The sequence below is a fragment of the Lissotriton vulgaris genome, chromosome 6 (genome assembly GCF_964263255.1).
Source record: "Lissotriton vulgaris chromosome 6, aLisVul1.2, whole genome shotgun sequence".
Classification (NCBI taxonomy): domain Eukaryota; kingdom Metazoa; phylum Chordata; class Amphibia; order Caudata; family Salamandridae; genus Lissotriton; species Lissotriton vulgaris.
The window spans coordinates 1,252,357,235-1,252,384,862 of NC_141694.1; the positions used below are offsets into that span (position 1 = coordinate 1,252,357,235).

Genomic DNA, 27,628 nt, shown 5'->3' on the forward strand with positions numbered 1-27,628 from the left:
TGATAGCATGCTGGAAATAGATAAACTGGGTTGATAAAACTCAAAGGAACGGTTATCGCTAATTAAATGAATGCTTGCTTGTAATCTAACCTAGAACCGAGTTCAGAAAATTTTGCCTTTTCTTCAGGTATAGTTTGCATGATATTTCCAAAAGGATACTTTGGGTGGCCACAAAATTGCTATTTTTCAGTGGGTGCAAGATTGGGGGATGGGGGGGTTGGGTACGGTAGGTTCATTTGAACACATTGTTAGTCAGGACAGTTGTTCCCTACATGAATATTGAAATGCTGAGATCCCTGTGAACATATTTCATCCATAGTGTGAAGGAGCGACTATTTGCTATTTGTCAACACAGTCATGGGTACCTGATTGCGCAGTAGAAGAGCCTATTGTGTAAATGTGTCAGGTTTGAAAATATATCATGTTTAATAGTGGGGCTGATGGGTAAATTTAAGTAAAGGTGGGGAAAATTATTGATGATGCTTACATTTCATGCTGCATTTAGTCCTTTCTTGATGTGCTGCTCTAGATCAGCGGTTCTTAACCTTTTGACTTCAGTGGACCTTACACTGAATCACTTCTGGAATCCAGGAACCCCGGCCTAAGGAATTTCAGTGATTTGCACATCATAACAATACACAAAAATACAGAAATAAACGTTTTAACCAGACTATAAAATATTTTATTTAATTCACAAACAAAATAAATATCAACATCGACATTTTAATGGGAAGGTTGGAACTTTCAAAATGTGGGATTATTTCTAAAAGACAATGCAATATCCCAGAATCTAGCATATCCTGTGTACATGTTGTGCTCCTAATGCCTGCCCTTTATTTTTGTTTCACATGCTAGATCTTCAATCAGGTCTATCAATCATCCGCACCTGATTCTTTTTGCTGTATTTGCAGTGCTCTTAAAAATCAAGCTAAGGATACAAACTGAAAGTTTAGCATCCAATTTCAAAGTCCTTCAGATTTAGAGAGTGTTTTAAAAGTTTCAGTTTTGCTTTCTTATGTGTATATAATTTATCTATCTGCTAATCGTATTTCACTTTCCAAAGAGTCGGGCATCGTGGACTGACAGGGGTCCGCAGACTCAAGGTTAAGAACTGCTGCTCTGGATTCATTGCAATCTTTTATTCAATAACAGGTCCTCTTATTTCAAACTCTCTTCTGACTTTGAGAGCTAAAGAAAAGGAAGATGTGCTTCACACCGCCTCCGAAAGAAGGCTTAGCAGAAGTTGTTATTCAGGTAAGTGAGAAGTAAAGGCAAATTGGTATTTCCATCATGTTATGTTATGTTAGCCCGATTTGTAGAGCGCACAGATGCCCCAGCAAAGGGGCGTCCTGGCGCTGACAGAACAGAAAACCGGACAAAAGTAATAGCAGGAACCAGAACACAACAACACTAAGGATCTAAGGGAAAAGGAAGGTTTTAACAGCCTTCCTGAACGCCAAGAGTCCGTCGATCGCACGGATATGAACAGGAAGGGAGTTCCATAGCTTGGCAGCAAGCACTCTGAAGGAGCAGCCACCGATCCTAGACCTCTTGAAACGCGGTACTCATAAAATGTGGAATGTGAGTTGTCGTTACAGCTTTGCATTTCATTAGAAACAGACCCCATTATGCCATGTTACGACTTTACAGACTTTACTGTCGATAAAAACCCTGAAAAGATTTGCTTTTTTATTTCACTTTTGTTCATAAGGTACAGTATAAGCCAAATACCGGATGAAACAGTATAGTCACATGAATGTTTTACGGTGTTCATTTCTCCCATTCGCTACAGACTTGGCCACCAGCAGTGCTGTGCTGTAGTGGGTCTGGCCTGTATTAGGCCTGGAAAAAACTTTAATTTCGCCGGAGTAATTGGAGCAATATTAATAATTTTGCATTACTGTTGTGACATGAAATGCCCCAAAATGATGCAATTATGCCTGTTTGCGTAATTTTGAAGTAATTTTGGGGAAAATGCCTACCGAAGAACACGGGAACAGAGTGTGAGTGGCTGCCGGCTCCTGTTGTTCCTGCTCTGTTGCTTTTAGCACTATTTTCTTAGTGCAAAATACATCCTCTGGCTCATTTGGGACACATGGGAGCATTTTATATTTTCTTAGTGCAAAATACATCCTCTGGCTCATTTGGGACACATGGGAGCATTTTATATTTTCTTAGTGCAAAATACATCCTCTGGCTCATTTGGGACACATGGGAGCATTTTATATTTTCTTAGTGCAAAATACATCCTCTGGCTCATTTGGGACACATGGGAGCATTTTGCGTTAAGAAAATAGTGCTAAATGCAGGGTTTCGGTCCTCACGTAAAGTAGCGTAAACTCCCGTCATTTTGCAGTAATTTCTCTACAGCAAATTGCGTCCCTTCAATGAACCTCAGGGATTGTATACATGCTGAGCTCCCTTGTTTTCAAACAGGACTTTGATTCTGGAGCATTTTTAAATCCAACTTCAAACCGTTAACATTTGATCCTTCCCTTTATCCGAAGTGAGGCTACCATGGCCAGGACTCTTTGTGGAGTTTCAATAATAAACGCGGTTCAGTATACTCCTCCTACTGTAGACCACACCAAATTATTTTCTTTTCATACCCATTCTCCTGAACCTTGGAGGGATTCTCCTGTTCACTGTACATATTTGATCCATCAGGGATCCTCACAACTTCCGAACATAAAATATTTTTTCCTTTATCTGGGTTCAATACTTATGTATTAATTACTGCAGGTTAGCCTTAAACAAACTCTAGATTTCTGCAAGATTCCCTATCAGTAAACAATTTTACGGGAGTCACAATGGGAGACTTTCTTTTACAGGTGATTTATTTTATTTAAATTCTCCTGAACTTTTCTATGAGAGACACTTTTTCACAGTGCAGGATTTACATTACTATTTGTGAGATTTGTAGGCTCTTCCTTACACTACATCTATACTACGGTACCATGTTACCCTCCTCAAGCACTAAGACTTCATTCCCTCAAGTATCAACCCTACCTGCTGTCAGTCACTGGTCAGCAGGTGGTTCTCCTTAAAACAGTGTCCCTATAACATAGTAACTCTCCCAAAATCCTATTATTTTAGGGGTTATCTCCAACCTTAGTGGCTTGCTGTTGTAAAAGATTGGCTCTACCATTCTGGACACAATACCAGGGACCTAGGAAGAGCTACAGTTGGCTTTATTTTCTAACAGCTACATAAGAACCTGACAGTCCAGCAAGTCCAAAATTCAATATGGCTTCCGGCCCGGTCACTCCACAATAGCGCAGTGTCTCAACCTATACGTGGTCCCAGGTAAATACACCCTAGCGCGGCAGGGCACCATCCACATGGCGTTCATGGACCTCTCTTCAGCTTTCGACTGTGTTAATCGGGGAAAGCTCTGGGAGGCCATCGGCACCATGGGGGTGAAGCCTAATCTGGTTAACCTCCTGGTGGATTTGCATCAGGATACCAGGGCTAACGTGAGGTATTCACAGGACCTTAGGGTGTCCAGGGACTTTAGAGTCCACAGGGGTGTTAGGCAGGGCTGTATTTTGGCCCACTTTCTCTTCCATTTATATATTAATAACCTGGAGGAGTTTTTATTAAATACTGGTGCTGATTACCCCTATGCCGGTCGTAAGGGTCTGCCTGTCCTATTATATGCGGACAATGCCGTTTTGTTGGCTAGGACCGCAAGAGGTCTTCAAACCCTATTAAATTCTTTTCACAGTTTTATGAAAGCTAGCGACTTATCTATTAACAATACCAAATCCTTTGTAATGCAGGTAGGGCAGCGTAATAAGAAGCCGTCTTTATTTCGGGTTAACGATGAGAAGGTCCCCACAACAAGAACCTACTCATATCTGGGCGTCCTGTTCGGCGATCAGTTAAAATGGGGCCCATCACTTCAGAGGAAAAGGGGGGAGATAACTCGGGCTAACGCTTCTATCTTTAATTTTGCCAGGAAAATGGGTAAACGCCCTATTGCTGCACTATTAAAGATCTATCAGGCAAAGAGTGTGGCAATAGGAAGCTATGGTAGTGAACTCTGGGGGTATGTGGCAGCTAACGATATTGTGGTGGCAGAGAATAACTTCTTGAAACAATTGTTGGGGTCCCGAGGGGGACTTCCAACTTGATAGTGCATGAAGAAATTGGCACTCCATTTATAAGTGATACCTTAGCACTACGGCCACTAATTTGCTGGTTAAAATGTTGGCTAAAAAAGACTTGATTTTAAACCACCTACTCCTGAGAGAGGCTTTATCCCTGGATAATATGCTCAAAATCCTGTGGCTAAAAAATTTGAAAGATTGTTTCTTTGGTATGGGGCGTTCAGAACTCTTTTTAAATCCTGATTCTATTAGGCTCGCTGATGTAGAGTTTGTGAGGAAAACTTTTTCCCTTTCACAACGCATGCATCGCGAAGAGGTAGAACTAAACAAACCTAGTGTCCGGAAACATGCTATCCTGAAGACTATACCTTCCATGGAGCCTTATCTATCTTGTCCGATGTCGGGCTTCGATCGACACCTGCTAACTAGGTTCCGACTGGACTATTTCCACCTTATGTTAACTGTTCCAAAGGGTTCCCATCGAGGTCAAGTGCTACCCCCCTGCGGCTGCGATAATGAGTCTCCGCAGGACCTGGTGCACTTTTTATTCATCTGCCCCTTTTACGATTTACCTCAGAGGTTTTACCTTAAGTCCCATCTAAAAAAAACTGAACCTCACCCAGGTTAGACCAGCACTTTGTTACCTGCAATTGTTAAACCCCGAAAGTACATTATTTGTGATTGGTTTCCTAAAATCTGCCCTAAAATTTAGAAATAGCATGGAGGGTTAATTGCTTAGTATTGTCATTATTATTACATTCGCCTAACTGTGATTGTTGATTTTAACATGTGTTTTTATACGTGGTTTGATCTTTTAATATCTGTATACGTTTTATTGTGTTATTAATTAATTATCTTGTGCTTTTATGGTTGTTTCTGCTTGAATAACCGAATAAAGATTTTGATACTGATACAGTCCAGCAAGTCTTGTAACACACCCCTACCCTACCCCACCCACCGGACACCAACTCAAAACTGACTCCGTCTTCTCTTGCCACAAATGAGAACCAGTTTCAGCATCCTCAATATTCATCATCCTACTGGGACATCACAGGCACCGCTCTGCATAGTTTGGGTCACAATGATCAATTCATGATACATGGTGGATTTTGCACATTCACACCCAGTCATCTTCCCCTAAATATATAAAATATATATAAATGCAGTTATGTATAGACCCGCTATAAACTATACAGCACAGTATAGACATGAAAATATCATCTGGTTATATTTTCCTTTGCCTTCTTCTGAAAATCGTTGAGTTTTTGATGAACCAAGAACAAGTCCAGTATGAAACGGACACACATATCACCCCTCCCAACAATAAAGACACATGCAGATTGACAATTTGTGCGCATTTTGTGTATTGATTTTGTGGCATGTTTTGTTTGGGCCAAGGTTGAGGTCAAGTGCTGGTTGGTAGTTCTTTGTGTGTGCAGGATCAATCTGCATTTATTCAGGACACTGACACACAACACTCTCACCACCCTGAGGCTTCAGATCAGGAGGCCAGCCAACTAGCCCTTGGAATCATTCTGGGTTCTAGGATCAAGAGATGCAGGTCCTGTCCTTTTTATGCAAGCAAGAGGGCAGCAGATCAGCACAACAGAACAAGGGTCCAGCAGAGTGGCTGTCCTTCAGCAGCACAGCAGTCCTTGTTCTTGGCATAGTATCCACAGGTCGAGAAGTTTACTGAAGTGGTGGTGTCCGAGCTACTTCTTTTATACCCAGCTGGACAGTTGGAAGTGGGAAGAAGCTTCTAGAGGCATGCCTTTGAAGTGCACCGATGCTCTTCCATCCCTGCCCTGGCGCCAGACTAACTAAAGGGAATATGCAGCCTTTTTTGTGGCGACAGGTCACAGCCTATTCAGGTGTAATTGAGGCTAGGTCCAGCTCCTCCCTCCCATCTTGTCAATGATTGCCCATTCAGTCACACCTAAGCTTCCATTGTGAGTGGCAGTCTAGGAGGAATACACACAGCCCAACTGCCAACTACACCCAGTCAAATGACAAGAGACAGGCTGCAAGCATCAAATGGTTAAGGCAAGAACATGCCAATTTTATAAACGTGGCATTTTCAGGATTATAATTTAAAATCGGAATTCACTATAAATTGGGATTTTAACCCCTTTGATGCCGCAGACGGCCCCCGGCCACCCCACATGATAGGCATGTACGAAGGACCGCCAGGGGCCGTCCGAACCCCTCCCACTCATTAGAATACCAGCACCGTGGCAGAATTCGCTCTGCAGTCAAGGTGTTAAATTAGGATTCCAGGAACACCACACTTGAACCAGTTTAATCTTCCCATTTATAAATTACACTTATAAAAGGTAATAAGGCATTTCCAATGTTATCCTATAGTTGATAAAGGCCTTCCAGTTATAAAAAACAAATGTAATAGTTTTTCACTAACATGACATGTAAAACTAAAGTACATGTCTTGCTTTTTAAATGCATTGCACCTGTCGAGGGCCTACCCTATGGGGGACTTATCTGTATTTAAAATGAAGGTTTGCGCCGGCAAAAGGTTTATTTTGCAGGTTGAAATGGCGGTTTAAACTGCACACACAGGCTCTGCAGTGGCAGCCCTGAGGCTTGTTTGAAGGGCAACTTAGGTAGGTGGCACAATCAGTGCTGCAGGTCCACTAGTAGTATTTAATTTACAGACCCTGGGCACATGTTGTTCACTTTACTGGGGGCGTATAAGGAATTTAAATATGTCAATTGGGAATAAGCCAATATTATACTAAGATGAAAAAGCGCATGCACTTTAGCACTGGTTAACAGTGGTAAAGCGCCGGAGCCCTAATTCCAGAAAAAAGGAGGTCAGGAAATGTGGTTGAGTAAGGCAAAAATTCAGGATAAGACCACCCTAAGGCTGACAGGTCTAAGACTCGGTAAGCAGTGATTGGCCCTGAGTAAGTACTATGTCAAGCACTTGCTCATCTGATGAAGCATCTAAACAGACCCCATTTCTTTGCCACAGCTCTCAGTTACTGCGAACGGACCATGTTCTGTGCCATGTGCACACTGAAGGTAGGTATTGAGCGAAGTACTGGTGATCTGTCGAGTGCATGGCGGGCAGAACTAATGCTCCTTCTTTTGCCTTATGGGTACTGATTGTGGGGCAGTGGGTAAGGACATGGCCCTAGGTAGTTCCCAAACGAGCTTAGGCTTAGGCCCACAATGTGACTGACACTGCATGGAGGGGAGGTATTGCGAGTCAACTCGAAACTGAAAGCAGTTGTACTATTCCAAACCGAACACTCTATGCAGGAGTGTGCACAGCGTGTGACTATAGTACTACATGGTGCAAACCGATTATTACATGTTACTAACAATTTCCTTTAGAGTTATCACCCTTCTAATTGCGAATTTCTGGTTTATCTCAATTTACTGTAGGATGTTTTCAGGAAGACCTAGGTATAGTCGGATACTGAAATTGGTCTTGGGAAAAAACACATGCATAGGTGAATTTGGCCTGTACATATTTGGTTAAAAAGGCAGTATTTTTCCTAGAGGGCGCAGTGTTTTAATACAAGTGGAGGAGACAGAATACACTTCAATAAATGTTCCACATTTAGTAAACTGGCTACTGACTTGACGTTGGTAGCTGGAGTTGGTGGGATGAGGCAGATTAAAGTGTGTCTTGCTATCTTGAGCTTCCCTAAAAGCAGTAGTTCTCTCTTGTTGCAGTTTAGGTCTAGGAAGTAGTCACTCATCCAGTGTTGTTTGCCCCAAGCATCTCAGCTAGCACAACGGGATAATTACATGTGTTCTGATCAAGGCTAGCAGTGCTCTGGGTGTTATCCATATTGGACTGTGGAGAGTAGCCAAAGGAACGTGTCGGCTGCGCCAAAAATGTCATAAACACTACGGGTGAGAGTGAAATCCTTGGGTCACAATCTGTATACCAGGGCTCAAATGGTTGTTAGGACGGGTGGTAGTGTTAAATCCGGAGACAGCCCTTCTAGAAGATGCATGTGTATTATAGTTAAAAAAAGCATTCTAGGAACATCATATATATATATATATATATATATATATATATATATATATATATATATATATATATATATATATATATATATATATATATATATATATATATATATATATATATATTCACTGAAAGAAACAGGTTTCAGGGACGGTATAGCTAGTTGGACTTTTTCACTCGTATAAAACCAGAGAAATGCAGCTGTTATAGTTAGCTAACTATAACTCGCGCCCCCGCAATGCACTGCTGATGACTTCACATATTACATCACTCATGACATGCTCACTGACATCACTGATGATATCTCAAATGACATCACTCATGACATCATCCAGGGACTGAGTGTGTCTAAAAAGTTAAAAAATGTTAAATCTATACATGTCAATGTATATTGAAGATTGATTGGTTGTCTGAGAACCTGTATGGGTGCCTGAGTGTCTGTTTGGGCGGGGGGGGGGGTGTATGACTCCCTGCATGGATGTGCAAGTGGGTGATTCAGTGTGTGTATGCATTTATGAGTGCATGTTAGGGAGTGTATGGGTAAGTGAGTGTATGTATAGCTGTGTTGGTGAGTGAGTGGATGTGTTAGGGGTATATGTGTAAGTAACTACATATGTGAAATGCAGTATTTGTAAGTGTTGAAGTATATAAGTGAGTATATGTGACAGTGAGTGATTGTGACAGTGGCTGCATGGATAAGTGTGTGCTTATGTCAGTAATTGTTGGAGGTAGTACATATCTATATGAATAAGAGACATAGTGTATATAACTGTATAGGTGAGTAATTCTTGGGGTGACTGACTAGGTTTTTGAGTAACTCTATGGGTGAGTGGCAGTGTGTGAGTGTCTATGGATGTATGAGTAGATATATCAGAGGATGTATTGATGATTGACTAGGTTTTTGAGTAACTCTGGGTGAGTGGCAGTGTGTGAGTGTCTCTATGGGTGATAGTAGATATATCAGTGGATGTATTGATGATTGACTGCAAGTATGAGTGACTGTATGGGTGAGTGGGTGGATGTGTGTGTAGACATATGAATTCCCTGAGCGGGTATGTAATAACTGCTATTGGTCTGTCTATGGTTTCGATATTGGTAGTCTGTATTTTAGAGTGGGTGTATGAAAGATTTTATTAGGGTGTGAGGAGGTGTATCAGATGATCACATGGATGATGTCATCAGTGATGTCATTTTAGATGTCGTCAGTGAAGTCAATGCATCACTGATGACATCTCAAATGACATCACTGATGACATTTCTGAAGACATCATCCAGTGAATGTGTGTTTCTGTAAAGTTTAACTATGTTTTATATTTATATATGCAAGGTGTATTGAAGAATGAGTGGGTGTTTTAGTACCTGAATACGTGATTTAGTTGGTGCTTGACTGACTGTATAAGTGAGTGATTAAACATGTCTTACTGAATGCATGGGTTAGTGACTAAATTGTGTGAATGTCTGTATTAGTCTGTCAGTTGGTGAGTAAGCGGTTGCATGGGTTGGTGAGTAGCTACATGAGTGTCTATATGAGTTATTGACTGGTTGTCTGACTATCTGTATGTGTGCTTGCATGTCAGTGTGGGTGGGGATGTATGACTCCCCTCATGGATGTGTGAGTGGGTGATTCACTGGGTGTATTGGTGTGTCTATGGTTTCAAAAATGATAGAATGTATATTAGAGTGGGTGTATCAAAGGTTATAGTAGGGTGTGAGGAGGTGCATCAGATTATCACGTGAATGATGTAATCAGTGATGTCATCAGTGATTTTATTTGAGATGTCATCAGTGATTTCACTGACCATGTCATGAATGATGTAATATGTGACGTCATCAGCAGTGAATTGTGGGGGGCGCAAGTTACAGTTAGTTGAACTAACTATAACAGCCAAATTTCACAGGTTTTGTACAACTAAAATGTCCAATTAACTATAACGTCACTAAAACCTGTGTTTTTTTTTCAGTGAATTTCAAAGGTTTTTTAAATGTTCATTTTTAACTATGCCTACAGAGGTAGGACATGTGCAGAAAGAGGAAGAAAGGTGCAGAAAGAAGCAAGAGAAATGCAGAAAGAGGCAATAGAAGTCCAGAAGGATGAAGAAAGAAGCAAGAGATGTGCACAAAGAACCAACAGAGGAGCGGAAAGAGGCCTTGTTGTAATGTCATCCTGTGCCCCCAACTTTTTGCTGACTGGTACTGGTGGTAACTGACTGTGACTAACCAGGCCCGGAGCCAGTGCTATTTATTTATAAAGTTTTATATAGCGAATGAAAGACACTTAGAATACAGTGAAAACACCTACATACACTAGGGAACACAATGGGTTGGGGTACCCCTGTGATTGGCATGACCTCCCCTGTATGTCCCTGGTACATAATAGGGCAGGGGGATTAAAACTACCTCTAACTAAGAGGTGCAGAAGGAGGCAAGACAAGTGCAGAAAGAAGTAACAGAGGTGCCGAAAGAGGCCAAAGAGGCACATTAGGAGGCAAGAGAGATGCAAAAACAGACAGGAAAGGTACATAAAGAGGGAAGACGAGTGCAGATAGAGACAACAGGGTTGCAGAAAGAAGCAAGTGAGGTGCAAAAGAGGCAAGAGTAGTGTAGAAAGGAGCAAGTGAGGTGCAGAAAGAGCCAACAGAGGTGCAAAAATAGGCAAGAGAGGTGCAGAAACAGGCAACAGAACTGCACAAAGAGGCCAGAGAATTGTTGAAAGAAGCAACAGAGGTGTAGAAAGAAGCAAGAAAAGTACAGAAAGATGCAAGTGAGATGCAAAAACAGGCAGGAAAGGTACAGAAAGAGGGAAGACGAGTGCAGAAAGAGACAACAAGGGTGCAGAAAGAAGTAAATGAGGTTTAGAAAGAGACAACCAACATGCAGAAAGAGGGAAGAGAGGTGCAAGAAAAGGCAAGAATAGTGCAGAAAGAGGCAAAAGAGGCACATAAAGAGACAACAGGGGTGCAGAAAGAAGGAAGACAGGTGCAGAAAGAAGCATGGACAGTGCAGAATGAAGCAACAGGGGTGCAGAAAGAGGCAAGCGAAGTGTAGAAAGGAGCAAGTGAGGTGCAGAAAGAGCCAACAGGTGCAAAAGGAGGCAAGAGAGGTACAGAAACAGGCAAGAGAAGTGCACAAAGAGGCCAGAGAATTGCAGAAAGAAGCAGCAGAGGTGTAGAAAGAAGCAAGAAAAGTGCAGAAAGAGGCAAGTGAGATGCAAAAACAGACATGAAAGGTACATAAAGAGGGAAGACGAGTGCAGAAAGAGACAACAGGGGTGCAGAAAGAAGCAAATGAGGTGCAGAAAGAGGCAAAAGACATGCAGACAGAGGGAAGAGAGGTGCCATAAAAGGGAAGAAAAGTGCAGAAAGATGGCAAAAGATGTATATAAAGAGACAACAGGGGTGCCGAAAGAGGCAAGAGAAGTGCAGAAACAAGCAAGAGAAGTTCTCAAAGAGGCCAGAGAATTACTGAAAAAAGCAACAGAGGTGTAGAAAGAAGCTAGAAAAGTGCAGAAAGAGGCATGTGAGATGCAAAAACAGGCAGGAAAGGTACAGAAAGAGGGAAGACGAGTGCAGAAAGAGACAACAGGGGTGCAGAAAGAAGCAAATGAGGTGCAGAAAGAGGCAAAAGACGTGCAGAAAGAGGGAAGAGAGGTGCAGAAAAAGGCAAGAAAAGTGCAGAAAGAGGCAAAAGAGGTACATAAAGAGACCACAGGGGTGCAGAAAGAAGCAAGACAGGTGTAGACAAAAGCATGGAAAGTGCAGAATGCAGCAACATGAGTGCAGAAAGAGGCAAGAGAAGTGCAGAAACAGGCAAGAGAACTGCACAAAGAGGCCAAAAAAATTGCTGAAAGAAGCAACAGAGGTTTAGAAAGAAGCAAAGAAAGTCCAGAAAGAGGCTAGTGAGATGCAGGAAAGGCACAGAAAGCGGGTAGACGAGTGCAGAAAGAGACAACGGTGGCGCAGAAAGAAGCAAAGAAGGTGCAGAAAGAGGCAACAGCTGCGCAGAAAGACAACACAGGTGCAGAAATAAGCAAGAAAGGTGTAGAAAGAGGCAAAAGAGCTACATAAAGAGACAACAGGGGTGCAGAAAGAAGCAAGACAGGTGCAGAAACAAGCGTGGAAAGTGCAGAATGAAGTAACAGGGGTGCAGAAAGAGGCATGAGAAGTGCAGAAACAGGCAAGAGAACTGCACAAAGAGGCCAGAGAATTGTTGAAAGAAGCAGCAGAGGTGAAGAAAGAAGCAAGGAAAGTGCAGGGAGAGGCAAGTGAGATGCAAAAAACAGGCAGGAAAGGTACAGAAAGAGGGAACACGAGGGCAGAAAGAGACAACGGGGTTAGAATCTTTGTGCTTGATGGTGTCGGGGGCTCGCTTCCAATACCACCCCAGGGATTATGAATGGACAGAATAAGGGGGTTATGATCACTGTCACACTATGGGATTATGGCCATATCCTGTACCAACGGCCAAAGTGTCAGGTCCACTAGTATGTAGTCAATCCTACATGACCCATTTGGTCCAGCAAAAGTCATTCCTCCTCCTCTGTCTAAAATAGTTCTACCATTTGTGGCCCTTAACCTATATTCTAAGGATATCGCGTTTAACTGAAGTGCAGCTTGCGACCATTATTGATTGGGGTGAGTTCCAGCGGGGTACCCTCCATAATTTGTCCTCCTCAATTACCTCATTGGCCTCTGCCCAATTAAGTGGTCCAAAAGTTACATTGAAGTCACCACCAACTATTAGCGGATAACTGTCAAGCCCGGCTTCCAATGAGTTGTCCAAGACCTGGAGAGTTGGAGAACTACCACCTCTGGTACTCCTAGCATATACATTATATATATCGGCCGTTTTACCCTTACCATTGGTTATCCTAATCCCAAGAACATCTGGACTGTTAGTAATCAACTCTTGGGCGTTGCAATTTAATGTACAACTTACAAGTATGAGCAGCCCTCCTGAGGGCCGACCATGTTTGGATGGTATTGCAGGTCTGTGGAAGGTCTTACAGCCTGGAATGGATGTAGGGGTCAAACTCCAGGTTTCTTGGAGCAAACAAATCTCAGTCTCTGCGACAAGCTCCAGCCAATGCAGGTGATCAAGCTTCCCCCTTATACCCTCCATATTCCATGACGTGATTCTCAACATTTGCCCATTGACTTTAGAAGTAGGAGCCAAAAAAGGTGTGGGGACATTCAATTTGGGCAATGCTTGGCAATCAATGGCCGTTTCCGGATCAATGGCCCGGGTACAATCACTCATCACGGGCGGTGGGTCAAGGACTAGAGCCAACTGTGTAGGGTGTAACGTTCTCTCTTGCTCTCTAGAAGTTACGTCAGGATAAGGAAATACACAGTCGGTGTTTTTTGTAGGACCTATAGTAAGGTTGGTGGGGAAAACCTTGTTGGCGGCTAGGGTTAGTCAATCATTCTGGGATAGAGATGAGATGGGAGGATCCCCAACAGGCTGGTACGTATTTCCAGCTTGAACTGGTATTAAAGGGATGCTTAGTCTCAACCAGATTTTCGTGAAAGGGCTTGGATGGGATCTAGTCTCTAGGGCAATTAAATTGTGCACCAGATGCTCGGACGCTAGCCTTAGCTCAATTGCGTCATCTATACTCAGGTGTGAGGAGCACCTTTTGCCGTATACAATATCGTCTCTAATTACTGACCTACACCCCTTTATGTGCCTCAACCAATGTATAGCTTTTTTTTAAGGCATCAGCATTCTCATACTTAATATGTTGTGGGTCTACTTTAGTTTCATTGGTCAGTTAGATTGACAATTATAATGGTTGCTCTGCTTACGATGTTGAGGAAGGCTGCAAGGTAGGGACACCCTCTTACAACTTGTGGCCATACTCGGCACAGGTGGCCCTATCATTGGCCCATGCCCACCTCGATCCTGTGGCAAACCCATACTTTTCCTACCATGCTCAACATTTAAGCCACATATCTTTAAAGATGTACCTTTAGTCGCTCTTGTGCTGTGGATGGATTGATGGTCGGAATACAGGGGCAAGGCATTGCAATCAAATTGCTTCCCAGAGGGCGTTTGAAGTTCCATATTTTGGCTAGCATTGGTGAATGAAGTAGGCAATTGTAATGATTGCGAAGGTTGGTGTGGATGTAGTCTAATATGGCCATCTAGTTGCTGTTAGAGTTTAGATACCAAGGTAGATAATGCCTCAACGCTTTTTCTTAGAGTTATAATTTCCCTTTGGAGATCAAGGTTCGAGGGTATAGGACCATAGTTAGCTTCCCTTTCTCCCTGTGGGATATTTGCACTCAAGTCATTATTAGTTGTGTGGGTGCAGTTCATGTTAGTGTGCACTTTAGTTGAAAGTGGGTCATCAGCAAGAAGGGCAAATCGATTACTGAGTGGAAGCTCATCAGATATAACGCTATCAGAGAGACTCGCTTCCTTTTGGGCACACAAGGGACCTAGAGTATTACTATTATCACTTCCACAGCTGGGATTGCTTTTCTTTTCCTTGCCGCTTTCTTAAATAGGTTGGGGATGTTCACGTACCCTACAGTAGTGCGTCCGATAGAACATAAGGAACATGGGGGCTTGGTGTGAGTGGTATCCTTGTTAGGTGGGGAAGGAATTAGTAAAGGTGTGAGTAGTAATTCTTTGCAATCTGCAATAATGTTCTCTATGCAGCCGAGGACATCCTCTCCTGTCCCTCCATCACACCCAGTTCCTTGTACCAGCGGCTGAAGCCGTTTTTAAAATCTTTTCCTAATAGTACCTCCCAGCCCAGTCTCGGTCCCTTTTCTTTTCCCCATGTCACCAGTTAAGCAATCTAACCTCAACAAGAGTGCTGCAAACAGTACAAGCCCCAGCAGAGCTATAATAGCCAATAGGGAGCAGACTATTAGTCCAATTTTTAGAGTCCAAAAAAACATGTAGTTTCAAGGGTAGATTGACAACAGTACCTTAAGAGGTGTGGCCTGGGGCTCTGTGCCTGTGATGTTAGTGAGGTGCCCCAGCCCAGCCTCCACCGTGCGATGACGCTCTGCCTTTTGAGCTGGTGCCTCCTGGTGCAGACGATGGCGCTTGGTGCACGCTTGTGCAGAAGCACGTGGCACCTTGGGGCGACGAGTCCTGGCCTCCTCTGATCCCGGTGAGGCTGCTGTGATAACGGGCGTCAGATATTGTACTTCTTTGATCCCTCTTTCAGTCTCATCGATGGCTTCCTCTCGCAGATACCGAGCACCTTGAAAGAGACATGTGATTATCAATTTGGGGGGGGGGGGGGGGGGGGGGTGGCTGGCTCTATGTCTCTTGTGCACACGATTTAATTATCTCCCTCCCACAAGCACGACCTCAGAGAAGCTGTTGTCAGCCTCTTTCTTCCCAAGCTGACTTTCACAGAGTCACAAGCGATATGCGATGACTCAAATGGCCTGTGGTATTGGCAGACGAATCAAAGATAGATTTGATTAAGGATGCCCTAATTAAGCATTTAGCGACCCTAACATCAGCGACCACGGACTTGCCTAAACAGAGTAGTTGTAGTACCCTCCATAGGGAATTCTTTGATTACCTGGCCCGTTTTTTTTCACGCCCCGATTAATAAGACCAGGTAATCTCAGGGTAGACCTCTGGGAAGACATTCATGGTTCAATAAAGAGTGTAGGACCTTGAGAGGGAGACTGACTGTTGCTATTAAGAACAGAGAGCCAGCCAGTGTTCGCAAAGCGAGGAAGGAATATAAACAGGCGCAGGGTGAAGCCAAAAAGGAATCGGATGAGAGGAGATGGGAAGAGCTAGGAGAGGCCATTGGGCATCGTGATAGTCGGACGTTTTGGTCCCTGGTGTCTAAAAGTAATTTCGAACATACACCTCCCTCGGCAAATAATATTCCGGCCGTTGAATGGCATAAATATTTTAGTGAGCTATATTCTATCGGTCACTTTATTGATAGTTCCCAGACTCTCCACAACATAGGTCTTCCGGTATGTTCACTAGGGAGGAGATACTGTGCTCCCTTGATGCCATTATCCCAGCTAAAGCCCCCAGTCCCGATGGCATCCCTGGAGACCTTTTTCGTGCTGTCAGGGAACACTGGGCAACTTATTTTATGAGAGTTGCCACCAATATCACTGGCGGGGGGAGCATCCCAGACACCTGGAAGGGGGCAGAAGTAATAGCCATTTTTAAGAAAGGGGACAGGTCGAAGCCCGCCAACTACCGTCCAATTAGCTTGATAGATTGTGCCCAGAAGGTCTTCTGGTGCTCTCTCCATGTTAAAATCCAGACCTGGATGAAGGAGAATGCCATCCTCTCTCCTCTCCAGGCGGGCTTTCGGCGGAAGACTGGCACCATTGACCAGGCATTTCACCTGATCCTGCTGTATTGGAAGGTAGTTGTGCTGGGCAAAGGAAGTTTATATCTTGCCTTTATTGATCTTAAAACAGCTTTCGACCTAGTCCCCAGGGATTTACATTGGCAAGTCCTTCTGGACATTGATATGCCTTTGGAACTTCTAGATCCACTTATTAGGCTACATGAGGATAATTTTGCCTGTGTAAGATGGGGAAACCAGGGCCAAAACACTGAGCCATTCAAGATCAGACGGGGGTAGGCCAAGGGTGTGCCCTGGCCCCCACCCTCTTCTCCCTTTTATGTAAACCAGGTGGCCGATCTTTTGTGCTCTACTCCGGCCGACACTCCCTTGTTGGCAAATCACAAAATAGCTACTTTGTTGTTTGCAGACAACACCCTCTTGGTGTCCAAAACTCCCATGGGCCTACAAAAACTTTTAAATTGTTTTACAACCTTTTGTGATGAGAGGGGTTTGGTCATCAACACCACTAAAACCAAGCTGATGATGCTAAATCCCCACAAATCTTTTAAAGGTAACCTGGTCCTTGATAATTTTCCGCTCGAACGAGTGTGTTCGTTTGATTACCTGGGAAGTAAGCTGTCCGAGTGAATGGCATGGAAGAAACATCTAGAGAGGGCGTCCCTGAAACGGGACGGGAGCACTGCCTCTCTTATACCAGGCCTATAACCCCTGTACTTAAGCTATATAGTTGCAAGGTAGTGAGTAGTGTGCTCTATGGGGCAGAACTGTGGGGTTCCTTAAACACTAACATCCTTTCAACAATAGAAAACAAGTTTCTTAGGAGCCTGGTATCACTTCCACACAGCACTCCCCTCCTTCCCTTGAAACTTGACATGGGTGACAGGTCTATCAATGACCAGGTGAGCTTACGCCCATTGCTCTTCTGGCATGAATTGTTCACAACCCCCAAACTAATGTCCTATGCTGCTGCTTTTACTGAGGTTTCTGCCTTGGAAGCAAACCACAAAATTGGGTGGATTAAATACATAAATACCATCCGGCAGACATAGGTGTGCCTAAGGAGCTAGAAGGTCTTCAGCCCACATATTCTAGGGACCTATTAAAATCACAGTTTTGGGCATGGGTAGAACAGAAGAATTTATCGAAAGTACGCCATGGCTGCTTAACTGATGTGTTCACTGATATCAAATCCAGCAGCCGGCTAGAAAGTTATCTTGATTTTATAAAAGTGCCGGCAGACAGAAAACTGTATACTCAGTTCAGATATGGCTGCCTACCCATCAATGCTTTTACTAACACTTGGCTGACAAATACACTACACGCCCAAGGTCTGTCCCTCTTGCCCATGCCCTAATGAAACAATAGGCCATGTATTCTTTGCCTGTGTGCTGCCTATGCCAGACCTAGAAGAAACTGGATAACTCCGGTATGCAGACAACTTGGGACACATAGCCATAAAGACACCCTACGTATTTTAAAGTCAGATGTGAGACCCCTCTATGCTTGTGCAACAGCAACATTTCTGGGCCAATTTTGGGCCATTAGAAGGAGGGCTCTATCTACTTCCCCGACTGGCATGAATAAAACAAACTGAAATCTAAATGTTTAGACCAATCGGGCGCGCGTACTCTGCACTAGCACTTTGGTTTGTAAATAACTGGTTTTTATGCTACTATTTTAAACTTTTATCCTTTTACTGGTCATTTGGGGCTTGGGTTTTAAAATGGATGTTGTTGCGTAACCGGGCTGCTAATTTGAGATAAAAACAAAATCTATATAGGCACTAGTACCTTAACTCTGTTTTGATAGGACAAATCATTTAAATGTTGAAATTCGTTTATCTTTGTACCCTTTATGTACCTGTATCAGGTTTTTTGCAAATATTTATTCTTCTTTCTTACATTTCCAAGAGTCTGTATAGGGAGCATATTATAGTACCTTTTACCCTGTTCATTGCCATACAAGATTCATGTGCTTACTTCTGTTATGGTACTGTAATACCGAAATAAAGACTTTTGATTGAGTTAGACAACAGGGGTGAAGAAAGAAGCAAATGAGGTGCAGAAAAAAGGCAACAGACATGCAGAAAGAGGGAAGAGAGGTGCAGAAACTACAAGAGATTTGCAGAATGAGGTCAAGAGAAGTGCAGAAAAAGAAAGAAACATGCAGAAAGAAGCAACAGAAATGCAGAAAGGCACAAGAGGTGCAGAGGGAAGCAAGAGTGGCTTGCACACCATTAGTAGCAATTTAACACCCACATTTAGCAATAAATAACAGGTGACCATTCTAGGTTTGCAAAGGGCCTTCCACCACGTTGCAACACTGGTTGCTGCATTTTTTATATAATTTGACCCGTTTCAGCTAGAAACAAGGCACCACTCTGCAAACGCGATTCTTGGCGCACTGCTGCTCGGAGGATGAAGTTCACCTGTGGCCTGAGGTCCTCAGGACACATGAGAACCTCATTGCTCCACCAGCAGTGCGCTAGAAGCCGTGTTTGCAGAGTTGTGTTAAAAGGGGTGTGGCCTGGGACCACCTCTCTGCAACACAGCTCTGTGGCACACACTGGAGGTAACTGGTGGGCCAGTTGACCCCCAGGGACCCTCAGTATTCAAGGGAAATTAATTCCACAACTTACAACGCGCCATGGTGCGTTTGCAGAGTGTTGCAGGGAGGGGGCGGGACCTCCGGCGAGATGCCAGATTTTTTTCCTTTATTTTATTTTTTAGAAGGGGGGGGCTGTGTGGCCCCCCTTCTTTTACTATTTTTGGTGCCCTGGGAACCCCATCCCCCAGGGCCTGACCTATTTTTCCTTCCGAGGGCAATTTAGGTCCCGGGGACCCCATCCCCCGGGCCCGGTCTCTCCACTGGGGACCGTGGGGGGAGCCTCAATGGCCCCCACAGTCACGCCGGCTCCCTCCGTGAGCCGGCATTGCTTTTGAGCAAGAGGAGCTACTGACATGCAGCTCCCCTTACTCAAAAGCCATCCTGCTTTGCTTCATTGAAGTGAGAGCAGGTTTCCCTGCTCTCGCTTCAATTAAGCAAAGCAGTGTTTGCTATGGCAGGGCAGGAGCCGTGCTCCTTTTTTCTCTGCCCCCGCATGACGAATCACCCCAAAACTTTCTAGACAGGAGTCGACCTGAATGTATGTTTCTGTTAAAGTTTGTTTTAAATGCCTTTAGTTTTGAAACTTTCAAGATGATTCTTCAAACAGCGCCCAAGATATTGGCAAAAGAAAAAATGCTTTTCCTATGGAAACTAGGTCCTTACTATAACTATTACTAGGTAATATATAATCGAGTGAACAAGCCGCGCAAGCGGTGAAACGCGTCTCTGACGGTTTTTGGGACAATAAATTAACCAAGCACTTGATTTGGGTCCGTGTCTTGTCTACGGCGGGCGGCGGCGTTAGAAGGAGAAACGCTCGTCTGCGCAGCTTGAAGCGTGATATATATATATATATATATATATATATATATATATATATATATATATATATATATATATACATATTTATACACACATATATATATATATATAATTTCAGCAAAGGGGATTCTAATGCTGATAAGGCTAGATGTGTTGTGGTGATTAATACTTCTGATGTAGAACATAAACAATGATTTGAAATCCTTGTTCTTGTGTTTGCAAATTGAGTGACCTCTGGCAGCACACTTAGGGCCATATGTATGTACAGCTGGTCGCAAATGTGACCAGTGTGGTAATTTCTGAAGCGACCTATGTACTAATAGGTCGTTTTGCAAATTACCGATTTGTATTGGGTGGGAATTCGACCTACCTCATGAAATTCAATAAGGTCGGTCTCAAATTGTGACTCACTACAAATTGCGGCCCTGCCAGGGATAGTGGCCTGCTGAGGTCAGCAGACCACCATGTCTGTGATTGCTTTTAAATAAAGCATATTTTTCTGTAAATGCAACCCGTTTACCTCAAAGACAAATGGGATGCATTTAAATAAAAAAAACAAATTGGATCATTTTTATTTTTGAAGCGTAGGCAGTAGTCCATTGAACCAATGACTACTCCAAAGTTTTTTTTTTTTAACATTCACAATGGGGCAGGGGTTTCTTGGGGACACCTTCCCATTTGAGAATGGGTTGGCACCTCTTTGGAGGTACCAATAAAATATTACTGTTTTGTGACCGCATTTTGGTTGCAAAACAATAAAACCTACCACTACGATTCGGAATTTGGAGGTGACGCCCCAAACACACCTCTTCCAGATCCTGAATCAGTATTTGGTCGCAAACCCAACTTGCGCTATTGTAGTAGGTTACTGAATCACCATTTGATGTTTATATATGTAAAAAAGCATTTTAGTGGTTGCAAATGTGTGGATTCTGTGAATCTGTCTGTTTGCGACATCAAAAAGGCTTTGTACATCTGGTCATTAGTTTTGTGTCCTTTTGTGCACTTTTTTTTATTTACTTGTCAATTAGCTGGAGAATATTCATAGTCACTTTTTTATGTTTAGGAATGTATGCTTCTGTTAAAGTATGTTTTAAATTCCATATCGCGCTCATCAAGGAACTAAGTGAGTAAGATATACTCCTAGGCTCCTTACAGTCAAGAGCACTATTCTAAAGAACAGAAAAAGGCACTGCATTTTAACTCTTATTCTAAGATCTGGAAGTGTATGATATGTTTGGATAGTTTTAGCTAGGTTCACAACTAAACAGTGTTTGCTCTACTCTGTGAAAGAGAAAACTATTTCTTCACAAGAGTGACACAATATTGTCTTAAAATAAACTGAATGGATTTCTGTCTTACAGGTGAAAAGAATTGCAAGTCTGATGCATTGCTGCGCATAAACGAAGAAGAAAATCAGTGTTTGAAAGAATCCTCAAGAAAAGCCCGGCGGGGAAGCAGTGATAGTCATAGCACAGGTCAGAAGAACAGATTAAAGGTTTGACCAGTCCAGAATGAATGTTTTTCTTCGATCCATAGACTTGCCAAGGTTTCAGTTACATCGAGAAGATAAAATATTGTACCCTATAACCGAATTTGAAAGGTCAGACTCACATTATCTTCTAAATTGGAGAAAGCAACCCAGTCATTTGTGCCTGGTAACCAGAACACTTGAGAAACCAACTGCGCTATTTAAAGTTTACCCCTCCCCTGGGGGATCATTTTGTTTGACCAGAATTGGTTCGTCCAACACAGCAGGAGATTTTTTGGGCAGAAAGAGTGCCTAACACATCTCCATGTTTTGCCTGCTTCATCTTTCTTTATATTTGCCAGAAGCTAGCCCCAAAGTTGAGTATTTTAATCATAGGATTGTGATCTCTATTTTGGTAGTACAGATCTCGACTTTCTGTATCCAAGATGTTTTTTGTGCATTGCATTTTCTCCGAGCGCATGGAGTGTTTTATTGATTTTGACCTGATCTTATCCACCGTACTTTGCATGGTCGATGCTGGCAAGGGAAATGGGCATTGGAAGGCCCACCTTAATTAGGGTGGGACGCCCAAAGTATAAAAGATGGTGGCCTTCTAGCGTATGGGCTACTACCAAGGATTGAGTGCTGCGAGAGGTTATGCCGGTTTTCAGTTACTGGTTGCCCATCTCTAATTGGAAGGAACTACAAGTTTGGCGAAGTGGACCCCCTGCCCGTTAAGGGGATGAGCTCCTCTCCGTCAAACTCCAAGTTCCCCGAAGTTGGGGAACAGTAAACGCACTAGAAGTGATGATACATCCTTGTAACTGGCTTGGTAAGGTTTCAGCATCAGGCTTTTAAAGAGAATAATTTATGCATGCTAAATTAAGTATGAAACTGACAATTGCTTGCACACTACAGATACATTTCATATAAACACCTTGACTAACAATTCACCACTGAGCCGTAACTCCCATCCACGCCATGAATACGAGTGTGAGTGATCGTGTGGTTGAGTCTGTGAGAATTTGTAGGGAATACTGTCTTAATTCTGTGTGGTTAAATTTATTGTCAGAGAATAAGTCCGCTGGTAATTGTGCTTTCTCTTGTTTGTTCGTGTAATTATTATTAAAATATGTAAAATTGTGGGCACGAGGTGTAGGTTTGTTGATATGCTGACAAAGTGCTTTTCTCAGAGATTAAATACGTTTTAAATGACTGTATAATTTGAGGTTCTGTATTGTGCTGTGTTAAGCTTCTTTTCCTTGTCAAGGTATGATTCCATTTTATTTTAACTGCTTATGGGCATCGATATACATACATTCTCATATGAACCTCTTAAATTACATTATAGGTATTGACACGACTAGTATCATAACACAGGCAAGGGCGCACTCCAATATAAAAGCATGGCTTTTAGTTACATTAGTGGAGGTGGTATTGTTAACCATAAGTTAGAATTTCATTTTGTTTTTTTAGTTTACCTGTCTTAATCATTAAGGGCCAGTGATACTAAGATACTGGCCATAAAAAGTGGTTGAAAATTGCAAATCTACTTTTTGCGACTGGTATCTTTTTGTTGTGAACCGACCTATGTACTAATAGGTCCATTCATAAAATTCTGAATAGTAGTAAAGCGCAGACCAGCCTACCTATGCATATTAAATAAAGGCAGGTCGCAACTTGCAATCTTAGACCAGATAGCCAGCACCCTAATAGGGAGCGCATGCAGCATCAGATTTAAGATTGCTATGTGGTCCCTACAACATCACATCTAGGGGAAAACCCGACTACCCTACAGGAGATTTCTTGTTCCATGATGGCTGATTGGCCAATGATATCCAATGCCAGTCACTCTTCCAGTAACCCATTCGATGTGCTTGATGGAGAAGGGTGGTGAAAGATAATATGGGACAAACCATGTTTCCAAAAGGCACAAGCAGTCTTCTGCCTTAATTTAAATTGGGAATAGTTGCTGAAAATATATGGGCCCACTCTACTGTTGAGTTGGTTCCGAGCAGTGGTGTAGAGCATTGCTTTTGTGATTTTTAGATTGTGAAAATTAGGTCCTGATTTAGAGCTTGTTGGAAGGATACTCTGTCACAAACACGACCCATTCCGCGTCCGTTATATGCCACTATATCCTTCACATATGGCCGATGGGACATCCACCACGTTTGTAATGAAGTATCCAATTCACCGTACTATAATTAAGGCCCTTTATGGTTTGGAACCTTCTAAATGCGAGGAAGGAAGAGCTCATGACCTTTCGAGATCCCAATGTGTTTATGCACGTGCAGGAATGAGCATTTGTTAGTGTGTGCCATGCTTCCTGATGATGGCTTCAAAACACTGAGATTAGAGTCTGATGGATCAGATTTCTAACATTCTCCCTTTTAAGCAGTTCACACTGGTTTGCCAGCCTTGTTGGTTCAAGGTCCCTGGATTTGTTAGGAACTTTCCACGTTTCTTTTCTATTACGTGCCCCCCCTGCCTTTTAGGGCTGCGTTTTTTTAATATCCTTCTTTTGAATTTTTTTTGCAGCTGGCCAGTTGTACAAATGATATAAGGTTACACCAAAGACTGCCTTACAACTGCCTTCCTCATACTAAACAAGCATTGGCAATGCCAATAAGTCTGGCTTTAAAGAAATGTTGAGTGGTAATGTAAAGCATTACAAGTAACTAGCATAGGAATAGATATGTATTTGTGTGGAAGCAATGAACTGTAGAATAATATTGGTGTAGGTTAAAACATTAGGTGATTGTTGTTTTGTCAAGCCAGACCTACATTTCCATGTTGGTTAATTAATGCCCTCCTCCCTTCTGTGCTGCTGCCAAAGGAAAACAAAATAAATTATCTAGTGATCTAAGACACTTTAATAGCATTCCGGTGTCATGTGTGTGTCCCTGAAAATTCAAGCTTAGGCAGCTGAAGAAATAAACAAAATGATCACAGCTGCATGGAGGGAATGCCCTTTTTTTGTGGAAGTACTACATTTTTGCCCAATCTAAAAATGTACACTGGCCCCCAACTTGTAGGTGGAGCCAAAGCCCCTTTCTAGTGATGCTTACATGATCATCTGGCAAAAGTTGCGCTGTCAAGTAGGACCATAAACACTACAAATTGGGGACACCTTTGAATGGTTGTTTTACTGAGCCGATTACTTTCTATATTGTTTACTGTTCTAGTGTCTCCACATTTTTAACATGCTTGATGTGCAGAATAATTTGGGGTGTTATGTTAATTTTCTTTAGTACTAACTTATCCATTTTCAATACAGAGGAAGAGTCCTTCTTAAAAATAGTTTCATTCAGTATCAAAGAAGAAGCCAATTCCTACTCCGTGGACCACCAGGATGCAGAGAAAATATGTGTCGCAAGTGAGTATAACTTGCTAAATTGCAGGAATAAGGAAGACTCAATGTCATATGCCCCTAAAAGAGACACATTTTGGAAAGTGTTTCTAATTTCTGGTAGTGCATCAAAATTAAGTAATTTCTTATGATTCACTCGTTCTTGTCTGCTGTAATTTTTCGCATCCGTGCTCTGGTGCCTTCTATAGTGGAACTACATAACAGGGGGTCAAATCTGCAGCTCTTCTGGAATCCGAGGTGCCTTATTTCATGGTCTGGCTCACTGCAGTGCTGCTGCGGATAACTCAACAGGCTTTTCCCCCTCTGTATTCTAAAAAGCAGATGATCATACCTGAGCGGTGTGGAATGAGATTTGGAGGTGCAGAGGATGGCTTGTGGGTGCCGAGCTTGGCATAGGGGGTGCAGAGTGTGGCTGATGGGAGTACAGATTGACTGGCAATATGCAGAGTAGCTTGGCTGGTTATTTGCAAAGCTTGGCTGGCTTTATGTTGTGTATGACTGAGGGCCTGCAGAGTGGGAAGGAGAATAGAGGATCATCAAATTTAAATATGTGCTCATTTATCCAGCAATCCTCCACTGCCTTTATCGATGAAACACAAATGGACTTACCTTACTGACATCTGAGAAAAACTTTCTGAGGATTGTGGTGTATTATATTGTATGGTTGTGTGACCTCACTGTATAATACACTCACCAAAACTGTCTTGGGTCCAGTCAGGCTCCTTTGTAAAACCTCTTGTTCAACCCAGGCTTAAACAAAGGAATACTAGTGGTCTCGCATCCATTTCTTGTGTCTGGTAGGTTGTATGGACTTGTTCTGTTTCATATTGTTTATCAGGAAGGTTATGGCATGGTGATCTGACCAGTCACACGGCTCAATTGATAGAATTGAGGTATAGTTGGTTTTTGATATTATCCAGTCTAACGTGGCTCCTTTTTCGTGTGTTGGCTGTGTGCATGCTTGGTTAAGATTTAACTCCGTTAGAAGGTCTTTCAGAGCGTTAACCTGTTTGTCGTCGTTCTCATTCCAGTGTAAATTAAAGTCCCCCAGAACAATGTTATTAGTTTCAGTATTGGCATCGGTGGTGATGATTTCCATTAACTTGTCTATGAAAGTAGTATTATTAAACATTATAATGTTTTGCTTTTATTATTGCTTGCTTTCTGAACTGATAGTGCATGTGTATAAGCAGTGTGCATACCGTGTGTACAAGGTGTGGATCCATCTGTAGATCTTGCGGAGCATGCGGAGGGTGTGGAAGCAGGAGGAGGAGACTGCGTTGACTTGGTTGGTCATGCTGAGCTTGGAGTCGAGGATGTCTCCTAGGTTGCGTGCATGGTTGGTAGGTGCCGGGGGGGTTCCCAGTGATGCTGGCCACCAGGAGTCGTCCCATGCTGAGGGGTTAGGCCCGAGTATGAGGATCTCAGTCTTGTCCGTATTCAGCTTGAGCCTGCTTGCCTCCATCCAATCGGAGACGGCCTTCATGCCCTGGTGTAGGTTGGATTTGGCGGTGAGGGGGTCCTTGGCGAGGGAGAGGATCAGCTGGGTGTCCTCGGCGTAGAAAATTATGTTGAGGTCGTGTAGTCTGGCGATGCGATCGAGGGGGGCCATGTAGACGTTGAACAGCGTTGGACTGAGGGAGGATCCCTGGGGGGCGCCGCAGATGGTTTTGGTGGTTCCGAAATGGAACGGGGGGAGGAGGACTCTCTGGGTTCTGTCGGTGAGGAAGGAGGTGGTCCAGTCCAGGGCCTTGTCTCGGATTCCTGCGTCGTAGAGGCGTGTGCGTAGTGTGTAGTGGCAGACGGTGTCGAAGGCGGCAGAGAGGTCCAGGAGGATGAGGGCCGCTGTCTCGCCGTTGTCAAGTAGGATTCTGATGTCGTCTGTGGCGGCGATGAGGGCCGTCTCGGTGCTGGAATTGCTGCGGAAGCCTGACTGGGAGGGGTCCAGGATGCTGTTGTCTTCTAGGTAGCGGGTGAGGTGGGTGTTTACGATCTTTTCCATGACTTTCGCTGGGAACGGAAGCAGGGAGATGGGCCGGAAGTTCTTGAGGTCGCTCGGGTCAGCCTTGGGTTTCTTCAGGAGGGCGTTGATCTCGGCGTGCTTCCAGCTCTCCGGCAAGGTCGCAGTTTCGAAGGAGAGGTTGATGATGTTACGCAGGTGGGGTGCGATGAGGCTGTTGGCTTTGTTGGCGATGTGGTGGGGGAGAGGGTCCGACGGGGAGCCTGAGTGGGTGGTGCTCATGGTCTTAGTTATGTCTTCGGTGCTCACGTTGGTCCAAGTGGTCAGAGGGTCGTGGTCGGTGGGGCTTAGGGGGTTCATCGTGGCGGGGTCCGTAGGGTACGTCCGAGGGTTGAAGCTGTTGTGGATGTCTGTAATCTTGCGGTGGAAGAAGGCCGCGAGGGTGTCGCACAGGGCTTGCGATGGCGGGATGTCGTTGGTGCCGGAGCTAGGAGTGGAGAGTTCTTTCACAATATTGAATAGCTCTTTGCTGTTGTGGACGTTGTTGTCGAGGCAGTTTTTGAATGCGGCTCTTTCGGTGGTCCTGATGAGGTGGTGGTGGTTGCGGATGGCGTCTTTGTGGGCTGTGCGGTTGGCGGGAGTTCTATCGTTGAGCCAGATGATCTCGAGTTTCCGGCAGGTGCGCTTGGAGGCTAGGAGCTCCGGGGTGAACCATCTGGCTCTCTGGCTGGTGTCTTTGTCGGTGGGTTGTTTCATAGGTGCTATGGTGTTGGCGCAGTCCTCCATCCAGAGCCTGAGGGTGCGGGCCCCCTCCTCGGGGTCGGTGGGGCTGGTTTGTGGGTTGAGTGAGAGGTGCGTTTCCAGTTGCTCCTTGGTGACTTTGCCCCAGCGACGGCGGGGGATCTGTGGAGTGCGGTGGTGGGTGACGGGTTTCTGGAGGGTGAAGTGAACGCAGTGGTGGTCGGT

General features: G+C 43.7%; 1 protein-coding gene across 2 annotated transcripts in view; it reads left to right on the forward strand.

Annotated features, from left to right (window-relative positions):
* LOC147708709 (uncharacterized) overlaps positions 1–27,628 on the forward strand; it is a 198,015-nt gene that overhangs the window by 41,351 nt on the left and 129,036 nt on the right. For both annotated transcript variants that reach the window (XM_086927363.1, XM_086927364.1), the window contains exons 3-5: positions 1,153–1,254; positions 21,223–21,336; positions 24,610–24,708. In XM_086927363.1, the coding sequence (XP_086783489.1) occupies positions 1,153–1,254; positions 21,223–21,336; positions 24,610–24,708 (315 nt within the window). The remainder of the gene's footprint in view (positions 1–1,152; positions 1,255–21,222; positions 21,337–24,609; positions 24,709–27,628) is intronic.